The following is a 13,536-nucleotide window of genomic DNA, read 5'->3' on the forward strand; positions in this document are numbered from 1 at the left end:
CAGTATTGGTCTCCAGGTTTTGTCCTTTCTGGGCACCAAGAATAGCCTTGAGTAAAATCCTCGTCCCTGCTCTTGCTGTGGTACTTGCTGAATGGCCCTCATGTCCATGAGGGATGAAACTTGTTTTTGTGTCTCTGCCCATTGATTTCGTGGCAGGTCTGGCATACCGTTTGGCCTTGGCAGGGTGTGAAAATGGAACCTGTAGCCCTGAGATACGATATTTAAGACCCATTTGTCCTGAGTGATCATGTGCCAATTTTGAGCAAAAAGTGCTAGTTTTCCCCCCAAGGGAGCTGCCAGAAGATAAGTGCTTGGTGCTGGCAAGGGAAAGTCATTGTTTCCTGTATGGCTGTGATTTTTCTTCTCCACTTTTGGAGGTTGAAGCACTCCATTGTTTATGCCTGTATGAGCCTTGGGGCTGTGATATGCCTCTGGGGCATCTGTATCTACCTCTTTGTGGTCTGTCTGACACTGGAAAGGACCAATTCTTTGCAGGCCAGTTCCTGCTAAATCTGGGAGGCTGTACCTGTAAGAAATCCTTGATTGTTTGCATAGATTTAGCTTTGTCTTCCATTTTCTTCAAAACCTCTTCTGCTTTAACCCCAAACAAGGTATCATGTTGTAGTGGAGGATCTAATAATTTTGCTTTAACATGATCGGGCAGATTCTGTTCTTTTAACCAAGTATGTCTCCAAATGACAGACCCTGTAACAGCGGCCCTGCAAGAGGCCTCTAGAGAATCAAAACAACATTGCAAAGTATGCTTTCCTACTTGTTCAGCAGCATGCAATAAATCCTACATTTCTTTGTTTTCTGCACATTCTGAATTTGTCAACATTTTTTGTTTAAGCAGTGACATTAGATACTGCTGATATTTAAGCAATTGACAATTTAAAGCTCTTACCGCCAAGGTAGCAGAAGTATAAATCTTTTTCCCCCATCTGTCCAGGGCCCTTGAATCCATATCAGAGGGTATAGGGTTTTTTGCAGTGGACGCTTTGACCCCTTTGGGACCCTGAGAGATAGTTTCTGGGTCTGCAGCAGGGTTTTTATAAAGAAATTGATGCGAATCAGGAACCCTGTAGTATCTGTCTGGCTTAACAGGAGCTGGTGGCAAAGAGTCAGGAGACAGTCCAGACTCTGAAAATACATCATCTACAATGTCTAAAACAGGAGGAATAGCAAGGGGCCTGTGCTGAGGTAATAAAAGGAAGTCTCTGAGCCTTTTCTTGGATTCTGAGTAATCTTGGCTCTCCCAGTGGAAATGCTCCCTCAGAGTATGCAGGGTTTCCCCACAAGAATAATCCTCAGGAGGAGAGGCTGAAGAAATAGATTCTTCAGCATCAGAATCCTCATAGGAAGGAAGAGAATATTCCTGGTCAGAAGAGGAATCAGAGGAAATGGAAACCTGATCTGAAGATGCATATTCTATCTCTTGCCTAGGCCTCTTATCAGGAGGGGGATGGGAACCCCTGCTCAAAGTAATTAGGTCTTCGGCCATTTTAAGCATCTGTTTTTTTAGGCATGGAGGCCTGTCCAGGAGAATGCTGTACTTTTTTCTTTGTCTTTAGAGCTGCTTTAGTCTTTGCCTTTGAAGCTGAAGTTGGTTTTACATATAACTGTGTAGGCCTGAAAACACCCTCAGAAGCTGATGCCTGCTCAGCGGCTCCAGACACATCTGAGGAAATAGTTTCCAAGTGTCCAGTACCTTGAGTTTCCAGTGGCCTAGTCGGCTCTACGTGGCAGTCGGAAGCGGCCTGTGGCTCTGAGGTAGCGAGCATCAGGGACTGTGAAAGCGCCTCACTGAGAACCGGCGAACTGGCGACAGGCCTAGCAGAAGCCTCGTCGTTGGTTTTGGACCTTGGGTGCCTGTCCTTTTCTTTGCACTTTTTATAAACTCCGGTAGTCGATTGCTCCGACGGCATTATATAGTTAAATCTTCTGCCAAAATAATGAAATGCAAAATCGTACTGACACTTAATAGTGCGTAGGTTAAATCTAACACAAAACTGACAACTAGCAACGTCGTGGTCAAGGCCTAGGCAAGGAATACAGTAAGAATGAAAATCTTTATGAGGTATTTGCTTCCCACAAGAAATACAATTCTTAACTTTTTCTGACATCAGTCTGGAGCAAGAAAAAATTTTCCCCAATGGGGTACTTAGCTTTAATGAAGACTTCGGATCTGAAATTCGAATTTGAAAATCTCAGGAGTCGGCCGACCGGCACTTGCGAACTGCCTTTGCTTTGGGCACCGCGCGGCAAGAAAGACTGAAGAAAATGGCGTCGGCTGCATCTTTTATACCCCTGGTGCACCGACGTCAGGGAGAAGGCGACAGCAACCGATGCCGAACCTAGACTTTGGAACTCAGGCCGACTGCGGGTAGCCTGCCAGCAGGATAACCCAATTGTAATGACTGCAACAGTGAAACACTATGAACATTCTGAGTTATTGTTGAGTTCAGTGAAAGATTAGGTTTCTCCACCGACAGCTCCAAAAACAGAAATCAGTAAGCTGGTTGACAAGGTATCAAAATGTGACTCGCCTAATGTCAGTTCAGGTTCTTTTAAAAATAAAGGTTAAACTGATGGTTTCTACTGCAGAACTGGGGTAGATCACATTTCACTTGGGGATGCTGCTCATTCAATAAAAGGATTTAGAATGCAAGCAAGAAGACACTCTCAAGAAGTTGCATTGATCTCTAGCAACAAAGGAGGATTTGATATCTCTGACAACCTTAGACATCTCGGATGGCTGGAAGTACAAAACCAACTAGTTTACCAGCAACTCATTTTTATTCACAAGATTTTACATCATCCTTCAAACACTCCCATACTATGTTAACCTAGTAAATTCTTATAAAAACCTTCCTACCCTAAGATCAGCTAAAAAACTACAAGTTGCCACTACCAAATCCTTTAACAAAGCTGGAGACTGCCTATTCTCTAATGCAGTTGGCAATTCCTGGAACAAACTTCCAACTGAGATCACATCCCTTACTTCCACCAACCTTTTCAAGAATCAGCTGAAAAACTTCATTAAAACCAAATGGCTTTGCCCCTGCTCTCAGCCTGACTGATACTTATTTCTCCTCTTTCTACTCTAACTTTCAAACTGGATTTCTTTTGCTGAAACTCCTCTACCTTCCATATATGGCATGTTTTAAACTTCTTGCTCTCTTTTTTGTATCTCCCCACTATGCTATTTTTATTTTGTATTTTTATGCTTACTGAAACTGAACTAGAACTATTTTTTTTTTCTTTTTTGGCTGTCAAAAAAAAAAATTATTTTTTACTGGCAATCAATTGTTTACTCATGTAATTATTCTTGTATTTAACTTTTTTCCTCGGGGACTATACAATTATTTTTTTGTAATTGCTATTTCTTGCAGATTATTTGTATAAATGTTTTCTTTTTTCTGTCCTTGTTATTGTCTCGGAGCTTTTCTCCTCTGGCCTCTACTGAAAATTGACATATATCCAGTTAGACTAGCCCAGTCAACAAATGTAAAATAAAAATAAAAATAAAATTTAGAACTGTTGCGGGTCCTTTACATTGCAGCCTACTTTTCCACTCTCCTCTGACTCCAAACTGTTAAGTGAATACTTTAAAATAATTGAAAAAGACACTCAAAACTGCAACCAATGTCAGTCCCAACATCAATCTGCAAGTTACAATCTTTGCTGCTACCTTCAAAGTTTTGTGAAGAAAGGAAAAAGAGATCCTCCTCTACCAATGTCCTCTGAAGAACAGAAAGCTTTCTGTTGCTCAGACTGCTTCCCTACTAGGGCCAGATTCTGACTATGAGGGTAACTCCTCTCAGTCTTCTTGGTCTTCTATAAAAGGTATCACTTTTGGGGGTACTATTAATTACATGGCGGGAATTTTCTTAGTGACCTTCTAGAAGTCCTTCTTCCTGAAAGGGAAAGCATTCAGAGACTGCACATCTTAACTTGAGCCCTTTAAAGATGCATTCTAAGTGAATTACCAACATGCAAACACTGAAGTCCCTGCACCTACAAGAGCTGGCTGTTGGGTGTAGATGTTAAGGTTGTGAGCTGTAGTTTCTATGGTGCAGAGTTTGAGTCCCTCAGCCCTCTTTTATCTCTATACTGTATTTCCTACAGACCACTGAGAGGTGGTCTATGCTTGAGCACAAGGAAAACATGGATCTCACTCTGATGGACATTTAGCGTATCCTCAAAATGAGCATCATTAGAATTCCTTGCTCTAGGCATTTACAATTTGCATGCAACATAAATAGGAAATGTTGGAGGGACAGGTATGTATCTTAGAGAATTCCCCTTCTGTGAAACAGGCTTGTTGTGAAGCAGAGCACTTTAAACCTCTTCAAGAGAAATTTGAACCAGCTGATGGGAAATCAAAACTACACCCTAGGTCCAGCACTTGTCTCTCTAATGGACAGATGCAGCCTGTAATTTCTGCACTAACCCTTAAAATAACCTCAAAGGCATAAATGTGCTGGATACATTTGGGATGTTTGGCTAGGCGTATAAAGACTCCAATAGTTATTAGCCTAGTATACACTTATAAATGTGTGACAGACTGTAACAATCTAATTTATACAACAATCAGAAGGCAGCTTTACTTTAACAGCAAGAAAACTCTAAAATACTTCCAAATAAGGTCATTATTAATCTCATTTGATTCTACAAGTGTCACAAGTCTTAAAAAAACTTTTCTTCTTTCTATTTCTTTTTAATCAAATTCTGTGACATAGTAGAAAGGACTTTTAAGTGAAGCATGCTATAAATTTAGCCATCCTAAGAATGAAAGTATTTGTCGTGCTACGGATGTAGAGAACAACCACTGTATTACAATCAAATGTATTTTTCCAAATGTAAAGTACAACCACTGCATTACAATCAAACATATCTTTCAAAATGTAGAGTATACAACCACTACATTGCAATCAAACATACTTTTCAAAATGACTATTATTTGTACCCTCTATAATGCAAGAGCAAGCACAGCAGTCAGAGCACTTCTCAGAACTCACCCCACCTTAGGTGAGACTAAATGGTCTGATATACTCCTGGTGTTCCTATAAGAAATGATTATTCTCTGGGGCAAAGCTTGCTGCAGCTATGAATCCATTTGTAAAACTGGTTGATGTTTTTGTAAAACATTTACAACCTTTCCTAAGTACCTGTTAAATGTTTGGGAACCGTCACTGTAATCCTTGTAGTTGCAAAAACAAATCCCACCTATGCATCACTTTAATGTGGGGAATTCCCCCATTCCTGTACTTTACTATATATAATGCTTACATTCAACTGGTGTATTTGTTTGAAAAGATCACCAAAGCAACAGATAAAACAGTGCATACCACGCACCTTCGTTAGGCCAAAGCTATTGACACAATGCCCCACTCAGACACAATAGAAAAGCTAAATAAACTGGGAATAAACCCCACTGTCACCTGCTGGACTGCAAACTGGTTCACAGATAGGACACAGGAGATGCTACCTCTGCAAAGACCAATCACCACTGAAAGCCACCAGGGTTCAATACTGGGGCTGCTACTGTTAGGTATCTACTTCTCTGAAGTAAAAGCTAACCAAGTGTGCAGATGACTACAAGCTAGGAGTAATCACTGAGTCCCCAAAAGACTTAACCATGATGCAGGGAGGTTTCTACCAAATGAATTACTGGTGTCAGAATCATGGACTGAAATTAAATGATAAAAATGCATTATAATATCTCTTGGGAAGTCAACTACCCTGGGGAAGTACCACACTGACAATACACCCCTAAGAATCAACTCAATTGTTCTGGATTTTGGAACTTATGTGGACAGTGACCTAAATGTATCCACTGTCATAAAAAAAAAAATCTTTGTATACTGCACAGCTTATAAACAAAGCAATTGTGACTAGATCTACTGATGCCATTGTCCACCTTTACTGAGCCCTCTTTAGGTCAATTAGAGAGTATAATGTCCACTTTGGCATGTATCTGTATAGATACATGCTCCAACTGGAAAGCCCCTAGAGTTAATTATTAAAAGTTAATGAAAAAAGGTAAAATGACCCCAGTTATTCTCATTAGGGGTAATGTATAATTATCGACCACAGGATGGCTAAAAGCCAATCTTTAACCAAACAGGATAGGCTAATTTGAGCAGAAAAGGGAAAATTGGCTAGACTTAAAATGACCCACAAGGACAGCTAGCGTAGTACATATCTATGAACCTAATAAAATACAAAGCTTAAACAATATGTCCTACATGGACTGACAAAGGCCTGTCACTATACTTGGTATCCTACAGACTGCTAAGAGGTGACCTGTGTTTAACATACAAAGTATCCTCCAACCCAATACTGATGGACCTACTACATATCAGCAAGTCAAACGGCATCAGAAATACTTGATCTAGGACTCTAAACATCAAGAGAATGTTTTGAAGGGACAGGTATATCCTGTAGAGGATACTGCTGCTCTGGAACAGAGTCCCCTTCTATGTAAACAAAGCTCATCCCTCTCCATATTCAACAGCAATTTGGATCTATGGATGAGTAATAGAAAATTTATCCCAGGACTGCCTGTACTACTAATGGACAGATGCAGCTCCTAAATTCTTTATCCTCTGCATGGCTCCCCACAGATTATTATGGTACGATCCAGATTATTCACACTAGCTATAACATATAATTATTAACTATGGGATGGATAAGGTCAATCTATCACTAAATAGGATAGGTTAATTCAAGTGTCGAGAGTGATATTGGCTAGGCGTAAAATGGCCTGCAAGGGCAGCTAGCCTAGTACTTGCCTATAAACGTATAAGAAAAAGTTGTTAACTCAAACGGAAGCATAAATAAGCATCAGCATCTTTCCACGCACTTAAACTATATCGCACCCATGATGCTGATGCGTACTACTAACAAGAATCAAAAACATGGCTCAGTCTATGTAAAAAAAATAGCAAGCTGTTCACAGTTTTGCATTATAAGGTCCCTTACCTGTATCTCACAGACCTCCTGGGCAAGGATATGGTAGTTAAAGGCCTCTTCTATGGATTCGCCAAGTGCTAGTATACCATGGTTTCTTAACACTAATACCTAGAAAAGAAAAATGAGGATTACCGCCAGGAAAAAAATTCAAGTGAAGGAATCATCACTCACTTCCATACACAACACTGTAGCTAATGACTGCTTAAACTGCTCATATTAATAAAAAATGCAAAGTACATAGATTCCATCAATACTGAAACATGCAAATACTTTGAAAAGTTAGAGTGGCCTTTTGCAGGACATCTGAGGTTTTTTTTTTCAGAAATCACATCAGCCTGTTATGATACCACAGCTGTTTTTATCAGCTACTATTTACAACACAAAATGATAAAACATGCCACTAATGCATAAAAGTACACAACCAAAGAACAGAAAAAATACTAAAATGAAAACTACACAAGAATAAAGACCATGGTCACATATTTACTAATAAATGTTACATTGAGTTATCTCTGCTTCTTTTAAACTCACAATTTTCTACAAAGGGTCCTGTATCAGTTACATAACTAATGCATGGGCTACAGTCTATGTACATTCATGCCCTAAGATTAAGAGGAGGTTTACATGTCTCTGTTAGGCGATTTCCCAAGCCTTTAGGGTCTATCTGCATAGCAGGTAGGACTTTGCCCCCCCCCCTTTTGTTGATGTACCACAGCACAGTGGTATTGTCTGTGTACCATCTCAGCACACCTAGTAGAATCTCAGCACACCTAGTAGAATCCAATCCTTGAAGATTTGGAGGGCCAAAATCAAGGCTCTCATTTCCTTGATAATGATGTGTTCCCTCTATTGGCCCAATGTCCAAATGTCTCTCACTCTCCATTCTCCTAAGGTTACACCCCAAACTGAGTTTGAAGCATCTGTCTACAGATCCTGGTTGGGGGGAAGGGGTTGCAGGAGAAGACCTGGATTGGCAGAGATCTGTGCAATCCATCAATTCAGTCCTCTGGAACGGCAGGGAAGCAGGGGTACCATAAACTCCAGAGGGTGCAGGTGTTGTTTCCAGATTTTCAAGTACCACTGTAAGTTCCTTATGTGTAGTCTTGCAAAGTGTACCATGAGAATGGTGGAGGCCATGAATCCCACGAGGCTCAGAAACTCCCTGGCTGACAGTGCTTGGAGAGGGAGAATCTTCTGGAAATAGGATGTGAGGGACAGGATTTTGTCTGGAGGGAGACAGGCTATCATTTGTCCTGTTAAAATCCTGCATCCTAAGAATACATGATCTTGAGAGGGTGTCAGGCAGGATTTGTGAAGGTTTATAGTGAACCTCCAATGCCTCAGGAGGGTGATGGTGAAGTCTAGATGTTGTTGGACCAACTGTGGGGATGATACCTGGATGAGAATATTGTCCAGGTAGGGAAAGGCAACGACTGGGGCTAGATACTTTGTGAACACTCTTGGGGACATAGAGAGACCAAATGGCAAAGCACAAAACTGAAAATGTGCAGAACCACTGAGAAACAAAGGAATTTCCTGAAAGAAGGATGGATTGGAATATGTAAGTAAGCATCTTCTGTATCCAAGGACACCATGAAGGCTTGAGGGAGGATCACGCCTTGGACAGTAGGAAGGGTTATCATCCGAAAGGAAGGGACCTTTAGGAATGTGTTTAGATGGGACAAATCCAAGATAGGTCTCCAGGAACCTTCATTCCTGGAGACCAGGAACATCCTGGAGTAGAATCTTTTCCTTCTTGATTGTGGAGGTACCTCTTAAATCCTGCATTGAGAGAGGAGATTCTGCAGAACTGGGAGAAAGGAAGACATTTGGTCTTGAGGGGGTTGAAGAATGCCTAGGTCTGGTTTCCCACACCATGAAATAACCTAGTTTTATTACTGAGAGGACCCAAGAGTCTTGGGTAACCTGTTTCCAAGCAGGGAAAGACAGGGACAAATGCATGGAGAGGGGGTGTCTGGGCTTAATGCCTGGTAGTTGCAGACTACCAGGCTTGGCCTGAAAAGGCTGTTTTTGAAATGGAGCAGAGGGAGAAGACCTGAAGGGGGTCTACTTCCTTGAATCTTTTTTCCCTTTGGATGGCACATGTCTGGAAGGCTTTCTCATAAATCCAGTTTTAGCTGGACAGTTCCTATGGAAGCAGGGGAACTGGGGAGACAAATATGTGCCTGAAGTCCTGGAGCTCTTTGTCCTCTACCTTAAGGGCCTTAAAGAGTACGGCAGCCGTTGAACCAAACAAAGCCTTGTTATCCAAGGGAGCGCCCACGAGTTTTGACTTAATGTCATCAGGCAGAGGCTGTGGCCTAAGCCAGGAATATCTCCTGATGACACAACCTGAGGCCGCAGCCCTTGATGAAGCCTCCACTGCATCATAACTACACTTAATGGAGTGTCTAGTTATTTGACTGTAGGAATTTAACAGACTAGAGACCTAATCTTTGATAGGGGAATCCGGGAGGTCAACCAACTACTGTTTTTAATAGCATCAGTAAGAAGAGCCAAGGAATATTTGGCAATATGAGTTTGGTAGTTTATGTTCACCCAGTTTTTCCATTATTCTGCTTTCCTTATCTGAAGGAAGGAGGGAAGTAGAAAGCAGAAGTTTGGAAGTTTTATCTGCCACCACAGAAATCAGGAAAGGGTCTGCAGAAGGGGCCTTGAAGTGGAATTTTGCATCTTCAGGGACGTAATAAAATCTGTCTGGGCACTTTGGTGCAGGGGGCTGTCAGTCTGGGGCTGCAGAGGCAGCCAGGAAGGCATCTAAAAAGGCAGGATGCACAGGAGGAACTGAAGATGGATTAGGGAACTCCATTTGTAAGAGGTCATAATACTGCTTTTGGGTCTCAGTAACCTGACTGCAGTTCCACTTAAACAAGTCCTTCATGTGCACTACTGCTTCCTCAAAGGTAATGCCTTCCCCTGGGGAATCCATTCCATTTGACTCCTCCCTCTGGAGAAGCATACCCCAGAGGGGAGGCAATTTGGGATGTGTAAGTTAGGGATTAATTCCCTGAAGAAACCAATTCTTCTGAGGAAATATAATGTACTAATTTGCCCTTAGGTGTAGAGACTGAAGGGGCCTGGGCAGAGGCCTAGCATAATGCAAGGAAGGCATTAAGTAGGCCCTGAGTAAAGGCCTGTCCAGTCAGGCACCTGGTCAGATGGTACGGGTGGTTGAGAAGGAACAATATGTTTTGATTTTTGCTTCTTCTTTTTGGGAGCATCAGATATAGACATGTCCATAATGCAATGTAGTGAGGGAGGGCTGGATGGCAATCCAAAATATCATAAATAACGTCTTCATGGATGACTATTTGGAAAATGTCATGTGGGCCCTTGCAAATAAGCCTTGGTTCCCTTCCGGCACCTGAGTTGGACTCCTGCGACCCCCTCTGGGATATGCTAGCGGTTTCTTTGAGGGCTTCCCACCAGGCATTCATCAGTAGAATGTCCGCGGATTTCGACTCAAGGACTCCGGGCCATCACCAGCCTCAACAGGTATGGTCAGAATAGAGGGAGCAGCAGTAGGATCGGGCTGAGATTTCTTGGCCTTTTTTGTGGGCGGCTCTTCCGAGTTTCCTTACGTTGGATCCATGTCTTTGGCAAAGTGTTTCAAGCACTGATTCTCTAGATACAACAAATGTCTAATAGATTTCACAAGTGATGTGGTCATGATCTTGGCCTAGACAGAATAGGCAGAGCTCATGCGAGTCTTTATGTGGAATCTGCCTTCCACACCGTCACTTACCCTTTCTACCTGACATTAAGCCATAACACAGTAGTAAAAAGGTAGCCAAAAACCCCTATGGGGTACTTATCTGAACATGGACAAACAGAAAAGTCACTTCTCCAAGCAAGCGACCACCAGAGCTGGCAGTCACACAGGTGACAGAAAGGTTCTGAGATAGGTGCGTGTTGACATCTACTTTATACCAGATGTCCATTTAAGGATGATGTACGCTGAATGCAGTGGGCTGACATACGTACCTTCCCTGTAGCGGCTAACTTTTGTAAAATGGGCGGATGTATGAGTCAACCAGAGGCAGACTCTGTCATGTTATGGATACAGCAGTATAAGAATAGAAGGACGTGCCCAATCCTGGTAGGCGCACTTGTGGCAAGACTGGAAAAAAATGAGAATCCTCAAAATATGGAAACATTCCTACACTGGGACCAGGCCCAGGGGAGGATAGCACCCCCCCCTCCCATTGTAGAAGGAAGTAGCAGTCCACAAAAACTGATAGGCCAAAGAAGAGCCATAAAGACGGTACAGTGGACTACTGAGAATAAGAAAGAAATTATGTATTGTTACTATTATGCAAAAAGCCCAGAATTTCCAGACACAAGATATACAAAAAGATTAAGAGAGAAATTAGAGGAAATAAAAATACATCAACAAGAAAACCTGCCAGAAACCTCAAATATAAAGTGGTGTTCATTAATACAACAGATTTGTGAAAAACAGTATACAGATCAAGAAACTCTGATCTGTTTGGAAAAAGAAGCATCTGAGGAAGTGCAACAATATAAACCTTGAGCAGTATCCTACCTTCACCAAGAATGATGCCACAATACAGAGATAAGATGATCAGCTTTAACAATTAGCTTAAACTCTGGTGTCATTCACAGGGGATCCAATGTCTGTCTGCCTGGGATGACATGCTGGACAAGCCACGCTGCTTCGCAAGGGATGGCTTGCACCTGTCACCCCTGGGATTCCGGATATTGGCAAAGGCTCTTGCCACCCCCATAGTGCCTTTTTTAGGCAAGGCTCAAATTCTAAACCTACCACCCTAGAACACAAAAAAGGAAAAAAACTAAGGGTAATGCTGCTCAATGCCAGAAGTCTAAATCTCAAAATGCACGCACTCGAGGCCCTTCTCAGTATGGAGAACATCGATGTCTGTGCTGTGACAGAAACCTGGTTCAAGGCTCCTGAGAGCACCCCAGCACTATCAGGTTTTACCTCATATCATGCGTTCTGGCCCCAAAATCTGGACAATACCAAGAAAGGAGGGGGGGTATCCATATTCATCAAGGACACCCACACCTCAAGACTGGTGGCAACGCAAGATGCATCGGAGACCATCCAGGTGCAATTAACCATAGGCAAGACTGCTCTGCAAATTGTAGCATGTTACAGGCCACCCTCACAAACTCAGGAACCTCACATGGCTTTCCTGAAAACACTGGAGGGGATAAATGTATCTCCAAACACCATCATACTAGGTGACTTCAATTACCCTAATATAGACTGGGAACACTACTCAAGCCCAAACGTTCCTGGAATTCATAAACTCAAATGCCATGGAACAACTAGTCACCATCCCCACAAGAGGAGAAAACATACTTGATCTCATCATCACGAACATGGGAGCACAATGTTCAACACCGGAAGTATACCCCTCACTGGTGAGATCAGATCACAAACTAATCTCGCTGGAGGTCCTCATCCCACCCCACCTGAAATAAAAAGACCACAGTAAAGAACTTCTCAAAGCCGACTTCACACTTCTAAAGACTAGTGTGGTCTCCTTTAAGGCCCCGAGCCGGGCGGAGAACAGTACTCAAGCCGCTGAATCACTTACAAATGCCTTCTACCAGCACCTGCAGGACTGCATGGATAAGGCAATCCCAAGCAAAACAAAGACTCTTTGTACCAAAGGCAAGCGTCCAGTCTGGTGGACCCCAGCCATAAACAAACTCTACAACAAAAGGAGGAAGCTACTACAAGATAGAGCAAAATCCTTAAAAGGTAAGACACCTTTGATCACTATAAGTAAAAAACTAAGAGCTCTCATAAAATCATCCAAAGCAAATTTTGAGAGAAAAATAGCTAAAGACTCAAAAGACAATCATAAGACCTTCTTTAGCTATGTTAGAAACCTGGGTGGAAACTCCCAGATATGCTCAGAACTAGTTCAAAATGATGTGAAGATTACTGATCCTACAGACATTGCCAACATACTGGCTGACAGGTTCAGTGCAAACTTCTCTCCCCCAAAAGGAGAGATATCTATACCAAACGATTGCAGCCCCCCAAACATCTCTAACGCCCAAGTGAGAACTGCTCTCTCCAAAGCAAAAAACACAGCATCCATGGGACCTGATGGTGTCCCCGGCTGTGTGCTCCACGAACTCAACGAGGAATTAAACCCACAGCTAGGACAGCTGTTTAATCATAGTCTCATCTCTGGATACATACCCAGGGAGTGGCGCACTGCGACTGTGGTCCCACTTCACAAAGGCGGTGCCTCCACCGACCCTGGAAATTACCGGCCCATTAGCTTGACAAGCCTTATCTGCAAAGCCATGGAGAGGATCATAATGGACCTCATAAATAAAGACATAGGGAATTTGCAGACTTTGGATCCAACCCAGTTTGGCTTTGTCAAAGGCAGATCATGCCTTTTAAACTTGGTTGACTTTTTCGAAACAGTCACCAAAGCCATTGATGAGGGAAAGGCAGTCCATACAGCCTACCTCGATCTGGCGAAGGCCTTCGATACAATACCCCACTTGGGTATCATTGAAAAACTC

General features: G+C 42.5%; 1 protein-coding gene across 9 annotated transcripts in view; it reads right to left on the bottom strand.

Moving 5' to 3' along the window:
• The window catches only part of ADD3 (adducin 3), a 3,087,715-nt gene that overhangs the window by 326,753 nt on the left and 2,747,426 nt on the right, over positions 1 to 13,536 (bottom strand). For all 9 annotated transcript variants that reach the window (XM_044055712.1, XM_044055702.1, XM_044055704.1 and 6 more), the window contains one exon: positions 6,988 to 7,086. In XM_044055712.1, coding sequence (XP_043911647.1) covers positions 6,988 to 7,086 — 99 coding nt within the window. The remainder of the gene's footprint in view (positions 1 to 6,987; positions 7,087 to 13,536) is intronic.

This window comes from Protopterus annectens, chromosome 14.part0, assembly GCF_019279795.1.
Source record: "Protopterus annectens isolate FY-2018-M chromosome 14.part0, PAN1.0, whole genome shotgun sequence".
NCBI classification, from domain to species: domain Eukaryota; kingdom Metazoa; phylum Chordata; order Ceratodontiformes; family Protopteridae; genus Protopterus; species Protopterus annectens.